A 23,266-nucleotide genomic window follows, 5' to 3' on the forward strand; every position below is an offset into this window, starting at 1 on the left:
GAGAACCAAATAGTCAGGGGGAGGTTAAGAATAGTATAGGAAATGGAGAAGCCAAAGAACTTATATGTACAACCCATGGACATGAACTAAGGGGGTGGGGGAATGCTGGTGGGGGCAGTGCAGGGCAGAAGGGAATAAAGGAGAGAAAAAAAATGGGACAACTGTTATAGCATAATCAATAAAATATATGTTTTTTTTAAAGAATTTTCACCTCTGCTACAATCAGGAAATTAAGCTCTAATTTCTGGGAACTGGCAAAAAATAAAAAATCCTATTTTCTTCAAGGATGAACCTGGCCCAGACTGGAACACCAGGATGTGCAAAGGGATCCTTTGTAAATATAAACACCCAACACCTTACAACCTAAAGTGTGACCTGCAGATAAAAACGGGTAGCAGAGACTTATATACTGAAAAGGTGAGCACCTCCCCATCTTTAACCATACAGCAAACAGAGGGGAGGAGAGTCAAGTATTTGACCTGCTCTCCCTTCCAAGAACTTTGACACACATTCTAGGCCAAAGCCACATTGCAAAGACAGACATGTGGTCACAGGGAACAGTCTTTGCTGGACAAAGCTGCCACTCCTGGGCAGTCTGGCTCATAGCGTTTTACCGAAACCTTCTGCCCAATATGTAGAGTGCTTAAGAATCACTAGGGAAATTATTTTTTCAATTCGACTTTGTCACTGAGAAACTCTAGAAACTGTCCAGAGACCACCACACCTCCCCAGTTCAGGGTCACAGATCCTTCCAGTTGATGGGCTCCTTGCCAGACTACCACAGAAGCTCATTTGTTTTAGAGAAATGGCTGCATCCAAAGACCCCTTATACACAGACAGCAGGAAGGGGTGGGCAGTCTGCAGCATGTGGTGGCCCTTCCTGTCCATGGTGCTGCCCTTCTTCTGAGCATAAGAACCCCAGAGCAGCCCTGGCTGGCGTAGCTCAGTGGATTGAGCGCGGACTGGGAACCAAAGTGTCCCAGGTTCAATTCCCAGCCAGGGTACATTCCTGGGTTGCAGGCCATAACCCCCAGCAACCGCACATTGATGTTTCTCCCTCCCTCCCTCCCTCTCTCCCTCCCTCCCTCCCTCCCTCTCTCTCTCTCTCTCTCTCTCTCTTCTCTCCTTCTCCCTCCCTCCCTCCCTTCCCTCTCTAAAAATAAATAAATAAAATCTTTTAAAAAAAAAAAAAAAAAAAAAAAAAGAACCCCAGAGCAAGAAGATGGGACCACCTGAGTTCTGATTTAGCCAGGACACAACTGTATCTGTAAATTGCTCCCAACCTTTCTCCTTATGAGAATTGTCCTGATGCACCCAGATGGTGAGCATAGAGTTGAGTAGAACACCTTGCATGGCCCACCCAGATAAATCTCCATGACCAGGATGAACAAAACCATCTATGTCTGCAGACAGCTCTTTATAAAAGTTTTCCAGGCTGGATGGAGGCAGAACAGATCTTTGAGCACTGAAGCAGAGCTCATGAGCTTGACTGGGCCCCTGGTGTGGATCCTGTCACAGGATGACAACCTTCATGTCTCTTATGTCACACACTTGAGTCCATGTGAAGATTTGGTGTGGGATGGATAAACAGTGTGATATCTTTTTTCTTCTGCAACAAATCCCATTAGCTTTATAAAGTATGGTTTTTAGAACCGTCCACTGAGGTGCTTGTTCCAACTTTCACAGAAACCCACAGGCCTGTTGTGAGCCACCAGGGCTACAGCCTTGGTCTTCTGGACTCAGACCAACTGCTCAGGCACTTGGTGGTGATGAGGGCAGTGTGCCCAGCTCCTCCTGCTCCACTTGGGCCTTCTTGGCTGGGCCACCTAGTGCATCCCAGCTCTCCTCAGCTATGGTCACCACACCAGTCCCCGGGTTTCCCAGGTTGCCTGGCTCAGGGCTGCAGACACATCGCTTCCTGGCAGGACTCGAGGAGAAGAAGGAGTAGAGCATCTTCTGGCTGATCATCCTGCAGCCGAGAGAAAGTGAACACCTGCCTCCAGGGGACCAGCGAGGCTGCCACAGACTGTGGCAGTCTGCCCGCGGCCCAGTTCTGACATTTCCCAACTGTATGACTCTGGGCAGCTTTCTTGATCTCTGATTCTATTGCCTCATCTATAAAATGAAGATGATAATTATATTATCTGCTTCATGGGTTATTGTGATAAGTCAATTATCAATGCATGTAAAGTGCTTTGAACATTACCTGGTACATTTCAGTAGTGAACGAATTATTGTTCTTGTTACTTTAACATCTGTCATTCATAACACCAGACTGGCAACTATCTGAACCTCTCTCTCTTTTTTACTAAATGAAAGTTATTATGGGATTGAGATTAAATATAGCATTTCCTCTAGAGAAAATGTCTTTATAGCCAACTTTGTCTGCACATGTTTATTTTATAAAATGAGGATATCCATAACATGGGAGACAAAATCTCACCGTAAGTGCTTTAAAGCTTAGTCTTTGTCTGATGCAGACCCCGGCTTGTGGGGTCCGTGACATTGTGGATGAGATATGAGACAAATTCACATGGACTACTGAGTCCTGTGGAGGAAGAGGGACGGCAGGGCCACTTTCTCAAGGGGAGAGCGCCTTGACCCTTGCCTTGACAAGCTTTTCTTGCTTTTCTGGGCACATTACATGATGGTTCTTATTCACTATGCACAGGTTTGCTTTAGGTGGTTACCTTTTACAGAAAACAAAGGAGAGGATGCCGCTAATCACATCACAGAAGAAGGGTATTTGCAAATGCAAAGGGAAAAGTGGTTGAACTGGTTACACTCATCCTTGGAAGGTTTAGCATAGATTTTAGGAAGTTACTTTAAAGATATGCAGTAAACATTTGCTGCCTCAATTCAGGGTGAGAGAGTTTTAACAAAAGCAAGTCTCAAAGTGGCCTAGGTACAACGCAGGCGTGATTCCCCATGGAAGAACCTGTCTGTGGGCGTGGGTCTTGTGCATCGGACCTCGCTTTTCACTGGCCTTCCAAGTGGGAGCTGGGCCCATGCCATGCAGAATGGTCTCCTATATTTGTCTCCTAGGAAAATCTTTCTAGAGAAAGGTAAAACGCTTTTATTGATTCCACTCTGCAGAGGTGGTCAAAGTTTTCCTCACAACAGTGACTCTCAAAGTGAGGTCTCCAGATCAGCAGCATCAGTAGTCACTGGGAACTTGTTAGAAATGCAAATTCTTGGGCTCTACCTCAGGCCTACTGAATCAAAACTTCTGGGGGTGGAGACTTTCAAACTGTTTTGACAGCCCTCCAGGTGAGTGTGATGCTGAAATCTGAGAACTACCACTCTACAAATTTTTTACTTGTGGACAGGTGGGACATAGTCACAGTTACAGGTTGAAGTTGAGAAATAGCTGTCTTTAAATGAACTGACTTCTTCATAGTGTAGCATTCTGTAGCTTACAAAATGCTTTCACATATATTATCGTAGTCACATGTATTTGTCACTAAAGTGTTGTGGTAGGTACCATTATTTCTAAGTTTGGAAGTGCTGATAGAGACTGTCATTATCTAATAAGTTGTAGAGCTAGCACTTTGTCATTTGGAGTCTTCCAAGTCCAAATCCTGGTCTTTCTTGTAGCACCTTGTAGCCTCACTATCCTCAGATGGTGGGAGGGCTGTTTCCCGGCTGGCCACCTCAGTAACAGACCCTGTGATGAGGACTTGTGTGAAAATAAGTCATTAGGAAGTATTGCCAGGAGAGAAGTGGTGAGGTGGGGAGGTGAGGCCAGCAAGGGAAGACTGCCAAGCAACTCCACAGAGCTGCTTTGAAGATGGTGTGTAGAGTTTTCCTGATCAAGAATTTCCTAATCAGAGTCTTGTTGCATCAGTCAGTCATCAATTAAGGCTGCCTCCCAGGACATCTGGCTCTCAAATGGCGTTCCAGTATCCTGAGGGCAGTCCTCCAAAAAAGAGACACAGTTGCTGGCTTTTGGGAGTGAAAGTACACCAGCTGCCTGGTATGCATGAAATGGTGAAGGAACACTGACAGCACCTGCTGCACCATCAGTGGCGATCCACAGTAGGGGACTACAGTAGGGAACCAAAGAGTTGTGAAATATCTGCTGGTGCCAGTGTGGGATGTGGCAAAACCCCACTGTGTGTCCTGTCCTGTTTCTGGAAGAGCCCTGCTCCTCATGAGTTTCTGGTTATATCCTATGCTCAGTAAACACTCAGTCTCCTATATCCTCTGTGTCCACCGATGCGGACATTAAGAATTGATATTCATAATGATGATGCATGATTTCAAAATCCTTAGACACTAAGGAAAAATATATGAAATAATTTGAAGTTTTAATTTAAGTGAAGTTGACAGTGGTTTTTGGCTAACCAATTAACCAGAAATGGGTTGTGGTTTTTTTTTTAAATAAGAGTCTCATTTTGTGATTATTTGGGTAAGTGGCTTAACTGTTACTATGTAATAATCATTCACGCTGCTCATTGAGTAATCATCACTCTTCATTTTCTGCTGTGTGACAGAACTTCACTTCCTGGCCCTGTAGCGTGAGGTGGGCCATGTGATTAGTTCTGTCTTGTGTGTCTGAGCATTCTGTCACTGGGCTGTGATGCTCCAGAGCCCTCTTTCCTCCTGGCACTGTGATCAGCACCATTGGAGAGAGGTGGTTCCATCAGTTGAGTCCTAGAGGAGCTACAGCCATCACAGCTCCCTACTGACCCATATATGTAGCATGAGCTATAAGTAAACTTTTGTTGTTTTAAGCTACTGTGCTTTGGGGGATTACTATAGTAACCTAACTTAGCCTTCCCTGACTGATAGACTATTCAATGTAAAGCTTATTAAATGACTTTAACTTTGGTATGACATCAGTCATTGTAAGAAAATAGGTCAGAGTGGTCTGTACATGTACTGTCATTTTATTTTCTATGACAAATGGTTTTAATGTATTTCTAAGGGTTAGAATGCCTTTTACATGTGCAGGACTCTCTTTAGTCTTGCTTTGTTCCCTTGTCCTTTTGGAACCTACAAACTCACTTCTTTTTGAAAAAGTTGGCTCTAAAAAGGACTTTGTCCTACAGCAGGGGTGAGCAAGCTATGGCCTGTGGGCCAGTCTGGCTACCACCTGTTTTAGTAAAGTTTTATTGGAATGTAGACATGCCCCTTTGTTTATATAATATTTATGGATCCTTTTGTACTTCAAAGGTGGAGCTGAGTAGTTGTAACAAAGACCACATGGCCCACAAAACCTAATATATTTCCTATCTGGCCCATAATAGGAAAAAATTGCTGATCCCAGTCCTGTAGGGTCCTTAATTCTTAGGAATGGAAAGATTCCCATGTGATTTGCCTCAACTGTTGCAGACACACTAGCTCCCAGAACTTTTACCTGATGGAATGGAGACCTTCTCCTGGATCTCCAGTGTACTCTTATTTATATACTATCCTCAAGGCAGTGACACAGCTCACGCCTCTTAGACTTTGCCTATGATAAAGCAAAGACTTTCTCAACCTTGATATTCAAACCATCTTCCATATTGCCACTCTCATTGTCTTTGTCCAGACCAGCAGCGGGGCAAATTTCTAACAAGTCCACTTCTTGTGTGACTGACTGCTGCTCAGCGATTCTGCTTTATGTTTGTCGCTGTTGACAGTTGAATTTGCCATGGTGATAGGGATTTTTCAGGCTGCGTGGAAGCCAGATGATTAGGTTATCTCACATGTAGGGTCATGAATGTAAGGCTGTGTGGGTAAAACAGGAAACTGGAAACTGTCAGCAGGCACCCAGCCAGGCCACGTGACCCCGGAGCATTGTTCATTACTGCTCAGAATCCAACGGGAGCTACAGGAGGCCAATGCAGCTCTGTTTTCTAGTCAGAGCTCCCCAAGAGAGTTGATTGTGTTAGCTAATCTTTTTCCTTTTGGCACACTCTTACTAGCACTCTTATTTGGGTCATATAATGGCTGACAGTCTCTCTTATGCCCATCCTAACACATAGAATGTGCTTCCTTTTGCTTGGAGTTCAGTAAGATGGGCTGGAAAGCAGGGTCAAATGGCATAAAATATGGCAAGTTATGATCAAGGAGTCACTTGTGCTCAGCTTTTTAAAAGAGGCTATGGGAATGGCAAAAACTTAGAGTCTCTAGATTCTATTTTAATGAAGCCATCTTTCATTTTTTTCTCACAGAATCCTGCCTAATGAATCCATAATTTTGTAAGGAGGGAAACATTCGGGCTACATACCCATCTCTCTGTTTTAGGAATTCCTTGCTTGTGTCCCCAGAGTAGGACAGCCACATATGGAACCTACCGGATCTCACATGCCACTTGGACAGTCGTCTGTGGAAACATTCTTTACCAAAAAAAGCATTGTTAGCAATAGCAAAATCTTGTACAAACAAAGATATCTGTTAGGGTGATCTCAAAGCTCAGTTTTCCTGGTTCCTTCAGGAATTTGGTGCTTAAACTGGGAATGCAAATTTATGGGTTTTTTTTTTTAAATGTATATATGCCTGTATAAGTAAGTACATGTATCTGTTAACTTGTATATAAGTACTTGCTGCTTTGTACGATTCTGTCTCTTTTTCTATTTTTCAAAAAAAGAAACCCTAGACAAATGAACTGAGGGGCTGCCTAGAGACAGACAGGATTTTTTTGATATTTTAATTTTTTTTTAAATATATTTTATTGATTATGCTATTACAGTTGTCCCATTTCCCCCTTCACTCCCCTCCACCCTGTACCCCCTCTCCCACCCACGTTCCCCCCCAATATTTTAATATTTTTATGAGCATATTCAGAAATTAACATTAACCATATATATATATAGATATACATATATATCTACCCATGTGTGTGTATGTGTGTGTGTGTCTTGTATATATTTTTAATTGAATTTATTGGGGTGGATTTCTGGGTTTTTTAGGGTCTGATACCAGAGAGTCCCTAGACTATTCTCCTTGACAGCCCATCTCCTCCTCAGGTGAAAGGTGAAGTGCAGTGATTAAACATATGTTTCGTTTCTCAGATTCACAACACTGACTGATCCCAGGCGAGTCCCTTTATGTCTTGGTGCTTCAGTTATTTCATCTGTAAAATGGGGATGATAATGATACATACTTTAGAGTTGTTGTGAGGAATAAGTGAATAAATAAATATAAAACATGTAGAATAGTGCTTAGCTGATAAATACTACAAAGGGACAACTGTTATTATTGTTGTTTTAAACTTCTCTGATCCCTGATGAAGATCTGATTCAGCTCATCATAACTTCTTTAGTCCCTTTTCATTCAGAATAATGTATCCTTTTATCCTCCCTCGTATCACATGTATTTTAATAAGGGGCACTGTGAAGTTACAGCTAACTCAGATGAGTGACCCTCATGGGGAGAAGTTTTAGTATTTTACAGGATAGGGGGAAATCATTTGGAACACATTGTGCCAAGAGGTTGAAGAATCAGGGAAATCACATGTTTAGGGATTACTTAGAATGATAAAGACTTGATTTCTCGCCCCAAATTTCTTAAGTCTTGAAGCACAAAGGATGAACCACAATGTAAACTTTAGTTCATAATGTGTCAATATTGGCTCATGAATCGTAACAAATGTACCATAATAATTCAAGATGTTCATAGGGAAAACTGGGGAGGGGAGAGGGGACTGAGAGAGTATGTGGGAACTCTGTATTTTCTGTTCAATTTTTCTGTAAGCCTAAAACTTATTTTACATTGTGTTTGTGTATCTGTGGCTGTGTGTATATGCGTGAAAAAGGGAAGAGTTGTATCTATGGCAAATAACCTGTATGTTCCATGGTATATTATGTGATGAAAAGCAGTTGTAGGTTGATACATATTATATGTGTCTTTCAGTTAAAACAAACACAAACATTGGGGGGGGGAATAAAAAAACAAACACAAACAAAGAACTACATATTCTTGCATATATGGAGAAAGGTATGGAAGGACTGTTGGGTATATCCTTTTTTAAAGTGTATTTTATTGATTATGCTATAACAGTTGTCCCATTTTTTTCTCCCCTTCACTCCCCTCACCCCAACAGCATTCCTCCCCCTTAGTTCATGTCCATGGGTTGTACATATAAGTTCTTTGGCTTTTTCATTTCCTATACTATTCTTAACCCCACCTTATCTATTTTGTACCTACCATTTTTGCTTCTTATTCCCTGTACATTTTCACCCATTCTCTTTTCTACCCCTCCACATTGATAACCCTCCATGTGACCTCCATTTCTGTCATTCTGTTCCTGTTCTAGTTGTCTGCTTGGTTCATTTTTTTGTTTTTGTTTTGTTTTAGGTTCAGTTGTTGATGGTTGTGAGGTTGTTGTCATTTTACTGTTCATAGTTTTGATCTTCTTTTTCTCAGATAAGTCCCTTCAACATTTCATCAAATAAGGGTTTGGTGATGATGAACTCCTTTAACTTGATCTTATCTGGGAAGCACTTTATCTTCCATTCTAAATGAAAGCTTTGCTGGATAGAGCAATCTTGGATGTAGGGCCTTGCCTTTCATGACTTGGAATACTTCTTTGCATGCCCCTTCTTGCCTGTAAAGTTTCTTTTGAGACATCAGCTAAGAGTCTTATGGGAACTCCTTTGTAGGGAACTGTCTCCTTTCTCTTGCTGCTTTTAAGATTCTCTCCTTCTCTTTAATCTTGGATAATCTAATTATGATGTTTCTTGGTGTGTTCCTCCTTGTACCCAACTTCTTTGGGACTCTCTGAGCTTCCTGGACTTCTATGTCTATTTCCTTCACCAGATTGGGGAAGTTTTCCTTCATTATTTTTTCAAATGAGTTTTCAGTTTCTTGGTTTTCCTCTTCTCCTGGCACCCCTATGATTCAGATGTTGGAACATATAAAGCTGTTCCAGTGGTTCCTAAGCCTCTGTTCTTTTTTTTTCTTTTTCTTTTTTTTTTTTTTTGAATTCTTGTTTCTTCATTCTGTTCTGGTCGAATGTTTATTTCTTCCTGTTGTTCCATATCTTTGATTTGAGTCCCGGTTTCCTTCCCTTCAGTGTTTGTCCCCTGTATATTTTTCTTTATTTCACTTTGCATAGCCTTCACCTCTTCCTTTATACCACTGGTGCCCTTCATGCTGCCACTCTGGTGCTAGAGCTCAGAGGCAACAAGTCTGAGTATGTAAGTCCATGTGTGGTTTTCCCTAAGAGGAACTGCGTAGGGCTCCAGCAGTCTCCTCTAATGACTCAATCTCCACTGGTTTTCACAGCCAAAAGTTGTGGGGACTTACCTTCCTGGCACTGGAACTCCGGGCTGGGGGGCCTGTTGTGGGTCTGGGACTCCTCGGTCCCAAGATATCCTTCCCAAATTTTTATTCATGTGGTTGTGGGGCTAGCCTGTTCTGTATCTGTGGCCCTCCTACCAGCCTAGATGGATGTGGTTTCTTCAATTTCATTATTGTCAATTTCCATTCATCTTGATTTCTGATGTTCCTGAGGATGGTTGCTCTATATTTTAGTTGTAATTTTGATGTGTTTGTACAAAGAGCTGAGCCATGCCTACCTTCCCATCTTGACTGGAAGCCCTCACCTTCTTTATAAAAAAAAAGCCAGGAAAAGAAAAAGAAATGTATGGTCCTGACTAGTATAGTCAGTTGGTTGGGCATTGTACTGCAAAGCAAAAGGTCTCCAGTTCAATTCTTGGTTGGGGCACATGCCTGGGTTGCAGGGCTAGTCCCCAGTTGGGTGCATGCAAGAGGCAAAGGATTGATGTTTCTGTCTCACATTAATGTTTCTCTCCCTCTTTTTCTCCCTTCCTTCCCCTCTCTCTATAAATAAATAAATAAAATCTTAAAAAAAATTATTAGGAAAAAAAAGAAATGTATGGAGCCTTTCTGTGGGAAAGTATTAAGGGCCAAGAACATTATATATATTTTTGGATAGATAACCTCCCTCTCAGTGACATGATTTTCTTATTTATAAAAGGAAAAGAATAATCCCTAGGCTCTAGGAAATTCTCTAAGCTATGAAAAATTTTAATCTATTATTTTACATTAATGTTTGTGAAAGTTTTTTTGGAGATAAATTTTCAATAGAACAGTGATTTTCAACCTTTTTCATCTCATGGGACATATAAACTAATTACTAAAATTCTGTGGCACACCAAAATATATTTTTTGCTCATATGACAAAAAAATAGGTTTAATTTTTATTAATTCACACCTTGTAGCTATTGTTGTGTTGTCTGTGGTCAGTTTTTAATTTCATAACCTAAAGGAAAAGAAGTCAGTGCTCCTGACTAAATAGTTCAGTATTGCCTGTTTTAAAAATTCTTGCAGCACACCAGTGTGCCTGCCACAGCACACTGGTTGAAAATCACTGGGATAGAAGGTAGGAGTTGTTCAAAAGGTATCTGTGTAGAGTTGGGACATTAACTATGGCATCTGTATTTGAAATCGGAAAAGCCAGTGTTCATGCTGCCTGTGACATACCAAACCCAATAAGCAGAGACAGGGATTGAATCTTCATGGGCGATGGCTGGGGATCTGAGAACACTGTGGGTTTGTACCCTAACAGACCATCTTACATTTCCTTCCAAACCAGCCTTTTTATAATAGAGAACAAAGTGTGGTGAGGAATTTTGAAATTCAGGGAAAATTAGATTTAAAAACTGCATCATCCTCCCCCTGGGTGATTAGCTGTCCCCAGGCAGTGGTCTTTAGCTGTGCCCCAGGAAACTGGCTGTCTCTCCAGGGAGCAGTGAGACATGCCTGCATTTCCTGAAATAATAGCTTTAACGTAGGAAATGGAGAAACCAAAGAACTTATATGTACGACCCATGGATATGAACTAAGGTGGGAGAATGCTGGAGACTGGGGAGGTACAGGGTAGAAGGAGATAAAGGGGGAAAAATGGGACAACTGTAATAGCATAATCAATAAAATATATGTAAAAAGTGAAAAAAGTGAGACTGGTCTAGATTAAAATAAAACAAACAATATGTCAAATCAACCATAAAAAGATATTTGATGCAATTAGAGAAATTTAAATGTGAACTATATTTTAAATAATATTTTTAAATGTGTTAACTAGAATTAATATGATGGTGCTGACTGGTGTGGCTCAGTTGGTTGGGCAGAGTGAAGGTTACCTGTCCAGTTCTCGGTTAGGGCATGTGCCTGGGTTGCAGGTTTGGCCCTGGCTGGGGCGTGTTGCAACTGATCAATGTTTTTCTCTCACATTGATGTTTCTCTCTCTGTCTTTCTCACCCCTTTCTCTCTAAAAATAAGTAAAATCTTTTAAAAAGTAAGAAAAATACATATGCATTACCTATTAGGCTTATTAACTATTTACGTTAAACTAAAAAATTTCCAACTCTTAAGTCCCCTATCATATTCAGGTATCTGTTTTCCAAAATAAGTACTATACATGGTTCCCCTTAAAATATGTGAGGGTAAAGAGGATAGTAACTCTTTTGAGTAGTCCTTATATAGAAAAATGCGGAGGGGGCGATGTATTTACAATAAAAGCTTGCGTTTAGTTAATGCTTACTTTGTGCCAGACATTGTTCTAAAGGCCTTACATGTATTAGTGCAGTTAATCTTCTCAAAAATCCTTCTGAGTTTTAGGTGCTTTTAAAATCTCCATTTCATAGATGTAAAAACTGAGGTAAGTTTACTTGCCTAAAGAGCCAGGTTTTGAACATACAAAGTTCTAAAGCCTGTGTTCTTAACCTCTAAACTATATGTAGCTGTTTAGAGGAAGAGAAATCATCCTAAGCCCTTATGCAACTCCAGGCCCCATTAAGTTACATATTTTGTATGAATGCTCTCTCTTCAAATTGTGGATCCTGAACCCTGCTTTTCTATACATTCTACCATAAGTTTGGAGAGAGGAGGGGTCAATAGATCTACAAATATTATCAACCTTACCCCCTCAGCACCTCTGTGTGATGAGAAGTGTAAGTAATTAGAACTCTGAGTTACTTGAGGTTTTCCTAAGTAACAACATTAGTGAAAACGTGTGTGAATAGTTTCCAGCAGTTGAAATGTCCCTCCTACTTCTCATTCATTTGACAATTTCTGAGACCTGTATTTGAAATCAGTCTTTATTTCATTGTTTTGAAAAATTTCTTGTCATAAATTGAAGTCACAGATTTTTTTGTTATGAGTCTACTTGGGGTTTACAGAACATAATTCATAATAGAAAGAACTTCAGAACTATTGAAAACAACAACAAAAGTCTGTCAGCAAATGATGTTAAACTGGATCTGATGGACTGTGCTGAGTTTGTTCAATCCAGTCCTGAGCTTCGTGTTCTGTCTTTTGTCCTCCAGATAAACTAGTACCCCCATCAATTTCCAGCTCTTGTTCCAAAAAAAAAAAACCTGTCAGTCAAAAATGTCTTTAGGAAAATTCAGGGCAGCCATTATTCTTGGACCTTACACAGACATCATGAAATCTCCAGTGATGTGGTTGATTCTAGCTGTTTTTAAGAAGGGTATGTCTGATAATGTTGCTGATATGGGGGAAGTCTATCCCTTAAGATTTATTTTATTTTGATCTTACTTTTCAAAAATAGATTTTGTTAGAGCAGTTTTAGATTCACCACAAAACTGAGTACAAAGTATAGAGACCTCATTTACCTTCTGCCCACCAGCTACCACCATCACACACTAAAGTGTTACATTTGTTACAATTGATGAACCTACACTGGTGACACATCACTATCGCCCAACATCCATACTTTACATTAGGGTTCGTTCTTGGTTTTGTACATTCTATAGGTTTGACAAGTGTATAATGACATGTATACAACATAGCATCATATGGAATAGTTTCAGTGCCCTAAAAATCCCTCTGTGCTCCACCCAACATATCCCCACCAATCACTAATCTTTTTATTGTCCCCATAGTTTTGCCTTTTCCAGAATGTCACATATGTGGAATCATACAGTATATAGCATTTTCAGATTGGCTTCTTTCACATAGTAATGTGCATTCAAGGTTACTCCGTGTCGTTTTATGGCTTGGTAGCTCACTTCTTTTTAGCATGAATACTCCATTGTCTGGATGTAACCCCACTTACTTATCCATTTACCTGGTGAAGAACAGCTTGGTTGCTTCCAAGTTTTGGCAGTTATAAATAAAACTGCTATAAGCATTGTGTGCAGGTTTTTGTGTGGATTTAGTTTTCAGCTCCTTTAGGTAAATACTGAGTGTGATTGATGGATTTTATGATTAGTGTATGGTTAGTTTTGTAAAAAAAACTGCTAAACTGCCTTTCAGAGTAACTGTTCCATTCCCACCAGCAATGCGTTTGAGTTCCTGTCGCTCCACATCCATGCCAACATTTGGTGGTGTTAGTGTGTTGGATTTTGGTCATTCTAACAAATGCGCAGTGGTATCTCCTTGTTTTAATTTGCAACCCTAATAATGTATGATTTTGAACATCTTTTAATATACTTATTTGCCATCTGTGTATCTTCTTGGGTGACATATATGTTGAGATCTTTTGCACATATTTAATTGGATTGTTCGTTTTCTTATTGTTGAGTTTTAAGAGTTCTTTGTATGTTTTGGATAGAAGTCCTTTATGAGTTGTATCTTTTGCCAATATTTTCTCCTAATATGTGGTTTGTCTTCTCATTCTTTTGAGAACTTATTTTTTACAAAATTCTGATTCTTAGATTCAGATGCCCTTAGGAAATGGGTAACGGCAGGGCTTTTGGTTTTGGCTTCAGGTGTTGGGAATCCCCATACAACAGCATTCAAGGGGTTGTGCCCTCTCTAGTTAGTACTTAAGAAGACTGGTAGTACCCTATGACATATGCTTAATCTGCCTATTTCACACTTTCGTCTACTTAAACTCCAGAGAAAATAGTCACGCTGCTCATTTCTCCTCCTGAACTGGACCCTCCTTTAGATTCCTTTCGGTGACCTATTTTAGCTTCCAAACTCTTTTTGGTGTTCACATTGAATTGCAACATTATATGATCATGGTGAGAGTGAACCATGGTATCATCTGGCCCTGTTGTACTCTGTCTAGGGCTGTGCGTCTTCCTGGAACTTAGGACCAGCTGAGCGTCCCAGTTCTTGAAGGATGGTAGCTATATCTGAACTGTTCCCACCGATTGCAGGTTTGGAGTCTACTGGTTTTGCCTGTTGACATCTTTTACTGTTCAATGAAAATGGTATGTTCAAGGATGGTTTTCATAAAACCTCCACACAACTATTTGAATTTGGATAAAGACATGAGCAGAGTAACATTTTGTTGTTTTCTTTCACAACCCACTGGTTCCCTCTGCTGAGCTGTGTGTGAACGGTGGAAAGAAACGGCATTTGGACTAGATGTGGCCCGGCTCCGTCTGCACCTCTGTTCCCTCTTCTTCCTCCCAGGGCACTAGAAAGAAAGGTTGAGTTTTGTGGATCATTTTCCAGCTAGTAAATGGATGACAGCCAACTCAAATGGTCTGATGAAGAGAAATGACCCCTCTTCCAGTCCCTGGGAACTTAACCCAGACAGATGTCAGGAGTCAAAGAGAGCCATGCCAGATTTTTGGCTTTGCTAACGTAGGAGTGAACAGACGGGGAGGGAGAAGCCCAGAGCTAGGAGGGCGGGCAGAACGATGCAAGGCCCCAGTCTTTCACCACTCCCTGGGTTCTTTTGGCCCTGCCTCTGATTAGAAGCATTAAAAAACGAACAAGCAAAACAAACAGTTCACTGGCCAAGAAGCCTAACTGCAGCTGCTAAAACAAAGAACAGGGTGGTGTAGTCTTGAGTCAGCAACTTCTGTCTTTGTCCTGGTGCCCCTAGTTATGTGTATCATCTCACTTAATCTTCATAACAGTCCTGTGATATAAGGACTGTGATAGAGATATAAAACATCCCCTTTGCAGCTAAGGGAACCGAGGCTTACAAAGTAACTTGCTCAAGATCATGCGCTATGAAGCATGAGAGCCACATTCCAGTTTGGAACCATATCAGGTCATTCACAGAATTGAAGGGAAAGTTGAAAAATGGGTAGAAAACCGTGGGATCCTGGGTAGCAGGGACAGCATATCACATACTAGTCTGATTTGGTCACCACAGTTGGCACTTGTACCACTGGTTGCTCAGTGCTATTGGGCTCTTGATGCCACCATGGAGAACTTACCAACTATTCCTTTGTTTTTGTGTCATTCTCTTAGAATCCAAGTTGGAGCACCTAGTTGGCGGGCCTTATTTCACGCGTTAGTGTTGTTGCTGCCAGGAGGTGGAGCGGAGTCTCTGGCCTGTCTGGCTTCTATTGTGAAGGGCTGGGCCCTGCTTCCCACCGACACTGACACAACCAGAGACTCCGCCCAAATAGGAAGGGTATTTGGGTGCTGAGCAACAGTAATACAAAGAGTGGATGCCCACATACAGCCGCGGGGTCCAGTTGTCCGTGTGGCATTCTACTGAGGTCTGGTCGAGCTGGGAAGCTGTGTCTTCCCTGTAGCCAGGCTGTTTTTTTCCTGAGACCAGGGTCTGCCTAATAGAGTCCAACAGAACTCTCAGGCACTACACGAAATACTCTCTATGGGTTTTCATGTAAGGACCTATGGCTGCTTCTGATTCACTAAAACTGACCACCACAGAGATGAGTGACCAGCGGATCCAGCCAGCTGTTAGGGTCCTCAGGGTCACCCTAAGGAGGGAGCATGTGGAAAAGAGATCTGCAGGGAAAATACCCCCTAACTCCTGGGTTTAACTTCCCCACAGTGGTGACCCTGACCTTATGTATGTTCTGGGCAATATTCCATTATAGCTTTACCTGACTAACTGCATGAAGCACTTTCTTATAATGGGAAGGAAAATGAATGCTCATGGTCTTTCTTCAGTAGTTTGCTTGCATGTCTTGTCCTTTTTTTGCCTTAATATTAGGGATCACATCAATTTTGTGCCTTCAGCATCTAGCATTGTGTCCAACACACAGCACTTTAAAAAGTATTTGCAGCCCTGGCTGGTGTAGCTCAGTGGATTGAGCGCGGGCTGGGAACCAAAGTGTCCCAGGTTCGATTCCCAGCCAGGGTACATTCCTGGGTTACAGGCTAGAACCCCCAGCAACCGCACATTGATCTCTCTCTGTCTCTGTCTCTCTCTCTCTCTTCCCTCTCTAAAAATAAATAAATAAAATCTTTTAAAAAAAAAGTATTTGAATGATTGACTGAGTGAATGAATTTTCCTTAGCAACCTTTTTCTGAAATTGAATTGATTCTTGTGAAATGGTGAAGAACTTACAGTCACATGTGTTTGAAACATTTTGTAAAAATTGTAGATTAAAAACAGATCTACTCTGGGCAACAGGAGCACAGTGACGAGTTCTTTCCTTGTGTTGTTCCAGGTGTTCCAGGATTTGGGGACGGAAGTACTGTCTGGAGCTGCTGAAGGCTATAACATATGCCTTTTTGCCTATGGGCAGACAGGCTCTGGGAAGACATACACCATGCTGGGGACCCCAGTGAGTACGGGCATGGGAATGGGATGTCTTTCCAGTGCCACAGCAAGCCTGAATCTTGCCTTGTCCTTGCCACCGAGAGACAGAATGTGAGTTTCATAGTCAGTCAACATTAACAAGATTGAATGGGCCCTCTTCTGTATTAAGAATAGGTTTTTCAGCACTTTAATGAAGGGTAAACTTTAAATAATTAGCTCTCTTTATTAAACCCTGCAGAATTTTACAACTCCCCTTGATGAAGCAGACCTTGTCAGTCCTTCTGAATTTCTCATATCACTGATAAGACTCAGACTGAATCTTAAGCACTGGCTAGGGCTGAGCAGAAATGAGGCTGTGTGTTAGACCTGAGAGTTAGGAAGACTCAGGAGAACCAGCTGCTGGGATGGGACCTTTCAAAAGTGTGTAGGACTTGCTGAATCTTCTTTTGTCATGGAAAATTAGAAGGGCAGAGTTCCTTAGGAAACCTCTTGATTTTAGGGTCAGAAGTTTCCTGGTGAGATAACTGGTAACAACACTGCACGGGGACATTCTCTAGAACACTGTTCCTCCTGAAGGATGGTCCTTGCTGCCTGGGGCCCAGCTCTTTGCTTGCTGTGCCCATGTTTAGTGTGATTTTTACATACTTGAAAGTAAAAGAAGAAAATGCCCATAAAACCAGGGGTATAAAGCTTTTAACCTGAGTCCAGGTTAGCACTGAATTTGACATAAAAAAGTTAAGCCACTTCCTCTAAATGTGTCTTTTGAACACCCTGGTACTCTAACACTCCTGTGTGTGTAGAAACAGGAGGTGGGCTCTGGGAGGAACCACACTGGTAAAGTGGGCTTATCCGAGAAGGATGAAGCCTTCATTCACAAAAGCCAGCATCTGGGTTTGCTGGCTTGTGGTGGTGATCTGCCTCTCCTCCGGTGCGCTCCTCCCGTAAGTGTCTGTGAATCGAGTCTTCTGCATGCCAGCAGTGAAACTCCCTGCAGTGGAGAGGCTGGCACAAGGAGCCCGGCTGCCTGTGCCCCTGCTGAGGACAGTTCCCGGGTGTCCAGGTGAGAGCATCACCGTGAGTGAACAGTAATGCTTTCCTTTCTTCTGTCTTCCAGGCCTCTGTTGGGCTGACGCCGCGGATATGTGAGGTATAGATTCTGTTTTGACTGGATCCTCTCAAAGTAGGTCTCCTTTGTATGCTCCACTGAGATTCCACCCCTCTGGTCTATGCAGGGTCTCTTTGTCAGGGAGGAAGACTATGCCCCACTGCCTTCTTCCCGTAGGATAAAAGTAAGGTAAGAACAACCAGGCTTTGGGTCCTAAAATGTTTCTATTTCCACTTCAGATTCTAATATGTTCAGGTGCTCTCTTTGCTTCCAGAGTCATCCAAAAGGATGGAGAAAAGCCATAGCAGCAATATCATGCAGTGTAGCGAGATGAGAAGCATAGGTCTTTGGGTTGTAGAAAATGTAATTCCCACTCTCAAGCTTAGCAAGCAGGTGTCTCCTTTGTCCAGTTTGCCCTGCCTGCCTGGTTTCCTTTCCTTCGCCCTCCGTGCAGCCTCATACTGGCTTTTAGAATTCCTCTACCAGCCCCTGCTCCTCTGTCCTCAGACTGGCAGTGGCTACTCCAAGGTGAAGTTTTAAACAGTCTGTAGTGAAAACGTTGGCCAAAGGTTATTAAATGCCCTTAATTCTCTGTGCTCTTTTGTGTGTGTGTTCAATGTCCTTTTTTTAAAAAAAATTGAGTTATAATTCATAAACCATAAAATTTATGGTTTAAAGAATATAGTTTAGTGATTTTTCCTGATAATTACAAGGTTGTCCAGCCATCATTACTATCTAATTCCAGAACAGTTTTATCATCCCAAGAGTAAATGTCCTTTTTTAAAATTAAATAACTATGAATGATATTTTTACATTTTTTAAGTTTGCAAGGTAAAAATGTGCAAACCTGTGTGTTTGTGTGTGTGTGTGTATAAACGTATACATATGTATTCAATGTTTTATTGCCTATGAAATCTGAGAACCACTATTCCAAGAGACATCTAGGGTTCCTGTGTCCAGACACGAGAAGGGCGAGGAGAGAGCATCTGTAGGGAGGGTGCACATGGAGGACAGCTTTGCGCTGCAGCCTGTTTCTCTGACTGCTGACTCCATAGGCAAGCATCCGTGTTCTGATGAGGAAGTCCTTTCTGTGGGTGGTCTATTTCCTTATTTTGCAAAATCTTTACTGATTTTTTAAAATTTTAATTATTTTATTGTTGTTCAAGTACAGTTGTCTGCATTTACCCCCCACCATTTACTGATTTTAATAATGAATTAAAGCCTGTTATTATTTTTAAAAGGAATAAAATACTGTAGATTTCTATACAACGTAGCATATCTTAAACAGAATCCCAGTATGTAAAACAGACAAAGAGAGAATTGTCCTACTTCAGTTAGGGGTAGGGACCAAACCCTTGTCACTTAGTTTCGTTTGTTGCTCCGCAGTGGCCCTTGAGATGCCTTCACAGAGTAAGAAAGCCCAAAGATCATGTTTGAAAAACACTTCAACAAGTAGGCTTGTAGACTCCGTGCTGCGGCGGCCTGATCACGGCACAGGCTGGCCGCAGCATGCCCCAAAACCATGCTGAAATAGCCTCTTGAAGGCGAAACTTCAATCAGTACTGACACTGTGCTAAAATGTGCTAACCCTGAAACTGCAGTTTTGATAGCCAATGCTGAAACCGTATTGTACACACGTAGAAAGAGACTCGAAGGGGAACCCTGGTGTGATCAAGGTCTGAGACTGTCAGAGATGGAACTAGAACAAGACCTGGGACCTTCTGATTGGCGGTTTGCTGTGTTTCCCACTTATTTGAAAATCTAATCATGTTGCCTTCTTTCAAAATCTAATTTTGAAAACACGTCCCCATTTTTCAAAATCTAACTGTGTACCTTTTCCCACATGTCTCTAGTTTTCTGGAAATCTATAACGAACGAGTGAGGGATCTGCTGAAGCAGTCTGATCAAAAAAAGTCTTATACCCTGCGGGTCAGGGAGCACCCAGAGATGGGGCCCTATGTACAAGGTGAGCCACTGTGGCCCTGGAGGTCTGAGACTGAATCAGAGCCAAGGAAGCTCTCCTAATGCTCACTAATTCATTCAGCAATGTATAATGAATACTTACTCTGTACCAGCTACTGTACTGGATGTTGGGTATGTACTAATGACTAGAAAAGACAGTCCTGCCACATAGGCAAGCTTAATTTTGGGGGGGGGGGCGGTGAGTCAGAAAACAAGCACTCAATTACAGATTGTGTGGTTGGCTGTAAAAAAATAAATAGACTCAGTGATGGGAAAGAACATTGGGTGCTGTAGGTGACCCATCTGCACGGGCCGTCAGGAAAAGCTCCTCTGAGGAGGTAGCATTTTAAGCTGAACCCTGCAGGGATACAGGAGCCAGTCGCATGAAGAGTGGTGTCATGAGGGGAATAGTGCTTCAGGTACAGGGGGCAGCGTGAGTGAGCTGGATCCCTGAAAGGAGGGTGTGGTGGTTTCAAGGACATCAGTGCATCTAAAGCAGAGCGAATAAGGGGGAGAGTGGCAGAAGGCTGGGTCTGCGCTGCTGGACCAAGCAGGGCCTAGACTGGTTCCCAGGCCAGTCAGTCTCCTTTCAGGGTACCTTCTCTCCCAGTGGTGGTGACAGGGAGATGGGGGTGTCAGACACGGGGCAGGGTCTGAGCTGCTTCCTCATCATACGTGGTATTTGTTGTTTAGTGCCCATCAGTCTTATTGCATTAAACTCAGTCTTGCTATTAAGTAGGAACAGTTTGGTTCTTTGATGGAAGAAGTTTTATCCTCATAAGAAGTAACATATATATTTTATGCTCTTATTCCCCCAGCAATGCATTTAAATCCTGACAAAGTAAGGGACATGAAAGGTTAAGAGCTGGTCTCTTCTTTGAACAGGGCAGGGCTAATGGATGACTCAGGGGCTGTGCCTGTCATGATTCTGCTACTTGTGTCTTTTCCCAAATGTTCCATCATAAACGGCAGCTTGAAAACAGCAAACACACCATTTACTTTGTTGGGAGCCAGTTGGAGTTTCCTTTTCCCTGGATGCTGGCCTTATCTTTCTGGGCTTCCAACTTCCCCCGGGATGTGGCCTGGAAGTTTTTTTACTGTCTGCTTATCACTCTGCCTTCAAGTTGATGTCTTTTTTATTTCATCCAGCTCTTTTGTTTGTCTCAGGACCCTCTTTTATTTTTTAATTTTTTCCAGTTTTATTGAGATACAATTGGTATATATCATTATATAAATTTAAGGTATACAGCATAATGGTTTGACTTACACATATTGTGAAATGATTACCACAGTAAGTTTAGTTAATATCTATCATCTCATATAGGTATAATTTTTAAAAGAGCAAAAAAATTTTCTCCTTGTGATGAGTGCTCTTAGGTTTTATTCTCTTAACTTTCACACATATCACAGCAATGTTAGCTGTTGTCATCATGTTGTACATTGTTACACCCCAGGTACTGAATCATAACTGGAAGTTTGTACCATTTGACCACCTTCCTTTAATCACCCCCCACCCCATCTCTGGTAAACTACACATCTGATCTCTTTCTGTGAGGGTTTTTTTTTTTAGATTTCAAATATAAGTGAGATTGTACAGTATTTGTCTTTCTCTGTCTGACTTATTTCACTTAGTGTAATGCCCTCAAGTTCCATTCATATTGTTGCAAGTGGCAGGATTTCCTCATTTTTAATGGCTGAATAATATTCCATTGTGTGTATGTATGTATATATACATGTGTATATACATCATATATATACACACACCACACATATATATTTCTGTTTAAAATTCATTCACCTTAGAGTACTCTCCATTTGATGCAATACATCTATCAAGATGTTTTTCTACTGCTCAAAACATTTTTCCCTTTCAGATCTATTTTTATTTATCATTTATTACTGTTATCCAATTTTTCCTCCCTTTACCCCTTCCACCCAGCCCACCCCTCTCTCACCCACAGTCAATCTCCTCTCCATTGTCCAGGTGCATGAGTCTTCATACATGTTTTTTGACTAGTCCCTCCCCCTTCCTTCCACCATCCTGCCTCCCTCCTACCCTCCTACAGCTATCATTCTGTTCCATGTTTCCATGTCTCTGGTTCTATTTTTCTCATTAGTCTATTTTGTTCATTAGATTCCAGTTATAAGTGATGTCATATGGTATTTGTCTTTCACTGACTGGCTTATTTCACTTAGCGTAATAGTCTCTAGTTCCAGTCATGCTGCACAAAAGGTAGGAGTTCTTTCTTTCTGCCATGTAGTATTCCATTGCATAAATGTACCACAGTTTTTTAATCCACTCATCTAGCGATGGGCCCTTGGACTATTTCCAACACTTAGCTATTATAAATAGTGCTGCTATGAACATAGGGGTTTATAAGTTCATTTGAATTTGTGTTTCAGAATTCTTAGGGTATATTCCCAGAAGTGGAATCACTGGGTCATAATGCAGTTCCATTTTTAATTTTTTGAGGAAATTCTATACTGTTTTTCACAGTGACCATACCAGTCTGCATTCTCACCAACAGTGCACTAGGGTTCTCTTTTCCCCACATCTTCACCAGCACTTGTTTGTTGGTTTATTAATGATGGCCATTCTGATAGGTGTGAGGTGATACCTCATTGTGGTTTTAATCTGCATCTCCCTGATGGCTAATGATGCTGAGCATCTTTTCATGTGTCTCTGGGCCCTCTGTATGTCCTTCTTGGAGAAATGCATATTCAGGTCCCTTGCCTATTTTTAAACTGGGTTGTTTGTCTTCCTGGTGTTGAGTTGTATGAGTTCTTTATGTATCTTGGAGATTAAACCCTGGTCCAATGTATCATTGGCAAATATGTTCTCCCATACAGTCAGTTCCCTTTTCATTTTGATGATTATTTCTTTAGTCATGCAGAAACTTTTTAATTTGATGTTACCCCATTTGTTTTTTTCCTTTGTTTCCCTTGTTCTGGGAGATATATCAGCAAAAATATTGCTATGTGAGATGTCTGAAATTTTACTGCCTATGTTTTCCACTAGGACATTTATAGTATAATAACTTTTATTTAAGTCCTTTATCCATTTTTATTTTATTCTGGTATATGGTGTAAGTTGGTGGTCTAGGTTCATTTTTTTTTTTTTTTTTTTTTGCATGTATCAGTCTAGTTCTCCCAACACCATTTATTGAAGAGGCTGGTTTTACTCCATTCTATGCTCATGTCCCCTTTGTTTAATATCAATTGACCATAGAGACTTAGGTTTATTTCTGGGCTCTCTATACTGTTTCATTGATCTATGTGTCCTTATGCCAGTACCACCAGACTGTCTTGATTAGTGTGGCCTTATAATAGTTTGATGTCAGGTATTGTGATCTCTCCAACTTTGTTCCTCTTTCTCAGGATTACTGAGGCTATTCAGAGTCTTTTTTGGCTCCATATACATTTTTGGAATATTTGTCTTAGATCTGTGAAATATGTCATTGGTATTTTAATAGGAATTGTATTGAATCTATAGATTGCTTTGGGTAATATGCACATTTTAATGATGTTAATTCTTCCAGTCCATGAACACAGTATATGCTTCTATTTATTTTATATCTTCCTTAGTTTCTTTGTTCAGTGTTCTAAAGTTTTCCAAGTACAGGTCTTTTACCTCCTTGGTTAACTTTATTCCTAGGTACTTTATTCTTCTCATTGCTATATTAATTGGAATTTTTTCTTAGTTTCTCTTTCTCATAATCATTTTTGGTGTATAAGAGTGCCATCCATTTCTGAATATTGACTTTGTATCCTGCTACTTTGCCAAATTCACTTATTAG

At 41.2% G+C, this 23,266-nt stretch overlaps 1 protein-coding gene, 1 non-coding gene and 1 pseudogene across 2 annotated transcripts in view; 2 read left to right on the plus strand and 1 right to left on the minus strand.

Moving 5' to 3' along the window:
• STARD9 (StAR related lipid transfer domain containing 9) overlaps positions 1-23,266 on the plus strand; it is a 114,723-nt gene that overhangs the window by 33,087 nt on the left and 58,370 nt on the right. The window contains exons 4-7 of the mRNA XM_028506373.2: positions 16,311-16,427; positions 17,517-17,549; positions 17,635-17,696; positions 19,361-19,473. Coding sequence (XP_028362174.1) covers positions 16,311-16,427; positions 17,517-17,549; positions 17,635-17,696; positions 19,361-19,473 — 325 coding nt within the window. The remainder of the gene's footprint in view (positions 1-16,310; positions 16,428-17,516; positions 17,550-17,634; positions 17,697-19,360; positions 19,474-23,266) is intronic.
• LOC114492905 lies at positions 184-2,467 on the minus strand (annotated as a pseudogene).
• LOC114493722 lies at positions 12,186-12,263 on the plus strand. The gene has a single exon (XR_003684324.1). It is a non-coding gene; the product is annotated as a small nucleolar RNA SNORD69 (small nucleolar RNA).

Source organism: Phyllostomus discolor, chromosome 1 (assembly GCF_004126475.2).
Source record: "Phyllostomus discolor isolate MPI-MPIP mPhyDis1 chromosome 1, mPhyDis1.pri.v3, whole genome shotgun sequence".
NCBI classification, from domain to species: domain Eukaryota; kingdom Metazoa; phylum Chordata; class Mammalia; order Chiroptera; family Phyllostomidae; genus Phyllostomus; species Phyllostomus discolor.